We start from the raw sequence: 1191 nt of genomic DNA on the forward strand, positions 1-1191 counted from the left end.
ATACATACAATAATAGTATAGAAATAATATTAAAATATCACTGTCTATATGGCAATGGTTTAGCTGATGAATATTAATTAGGTTGTACAAATGGTCAGTCCATAACTGAAATCACTTGTCTTTTGTCTCTGCAGGGTGGTGGTTTGAAGCTTGTGGTCCATCCAATCTCAATGGGATATACTATTCTGGAAATTCCAATGTGATACGGTATAACAGTATAAAGTGGTACTACTGGAAAGGGCCGAGCTGGATGGCGACCATGACCACTATGATGATACGGCCTGTGGACATCTAAAAGCAGGAAGAGACTCTCACAAATGGGTCATTTGACTTTACTGACAGCCAAATCATCCAAACAACCTGGTCACATCAATGAAAATTATGGACAACTTGAGCATTGGACAGCTTGTGCCCATGTCATTGTAGCCATTCAATCTGTCTCCGTTTTGTTTGTTTAGTCTGGTGAAACAGACAAATTGCACCATAAATGTTTTATCTTCCTGTATAGCAAAGCTCTTCCAATGTAAAATGCAATGAACTGGAATGGCTGATCAGTGCTTACATTTGTAGTTGATGTTTGAGCCCAGTGTCTGTCTGGTAAAACACTAACCTATACTCCTTCTCCATCCAGTGGAACATCGGCTCTCCTGAGATTTCTTCTCCCATTCTAGTGCTTGTAAAGGGTTTAAGAAAGAATACCTCTATAAAAGTACAACAGACACTGAAACAGGTGTATGTTTTATAAGCATACCTTTCATTATAAATATATATTTGCAATAAAACAACAGACATCAACTCAGTCTTTCATAAATAATTCTGTTCCAGTCTTCTATACAGTGTAGGCCTATAGGAATATTCAGTCATTACAATCTTGTACATGTTTAATGATAAACGTATGAAAGAATGATAAAAAAATGTTGAATCAAAAAGAAAGAAACCCGATACTAAAGTGACTGAAAACAATAACTTATGAATAACTTGTAGATCAGTATGTAAGACAGATAATGATTCAGGAAACAGTCTGATTGATTCAGTTCAATGAAGGATTCAACGACTGATTCAAACTGGTAAGTCATCTATTTGAACTATTAATTAAACTACTCATTCATTTGGGAATCAGACTGTATTTTTTGATTCACTAAAAAGAAACAGCTCATAAGAGTAATTTGTTTGTGAATCAGACAACACTAG

General features: G+C 35.3%; 1 protein-coding gene across 1 annotated transcript in view; it reads left to right on the forward strand.

Moving 5' to 3' along the window:
• Positions 1-786, forward strand: part of LOC107710743 (angiopoietin-2-like) — a 21501-nt gene extending 20715 nt beyond the window's left edge. The window contains exon 9 of the mRNA XM_016515585.1: positions 135-786. Coding sequence (XP_016371071.1) covers positions 135-295 — 161 coding nt within the window. The 3' untranslated portion in view covers positions 296-786. The remainder of the gene's footprint in view (positions 1-134) is intronic.
• The last annotated feature ends 405 nt before the right edge of the window (positions 787-1191 follow it).

The sequence above is a fragment of the Sinocyclocheilus rhinocerous genome, unplaced genomic scaffold (genome assembly GCF_001515625.1).
Source record: "Sinocyclocheilus rhinocerous isolate Xijiao unplaced genomic scaffold, SAMN03320098_v1.1 scaffold492, whole genome shotgun sequence".
Classification (NCBI taxonomy): Eukaryota; Metazoa; Chordata; class Actinopteri; order Cypriniformes; family Cyprinidae; genus Sinocyclocheilus; species Sinocyclocheilus rhinocerous.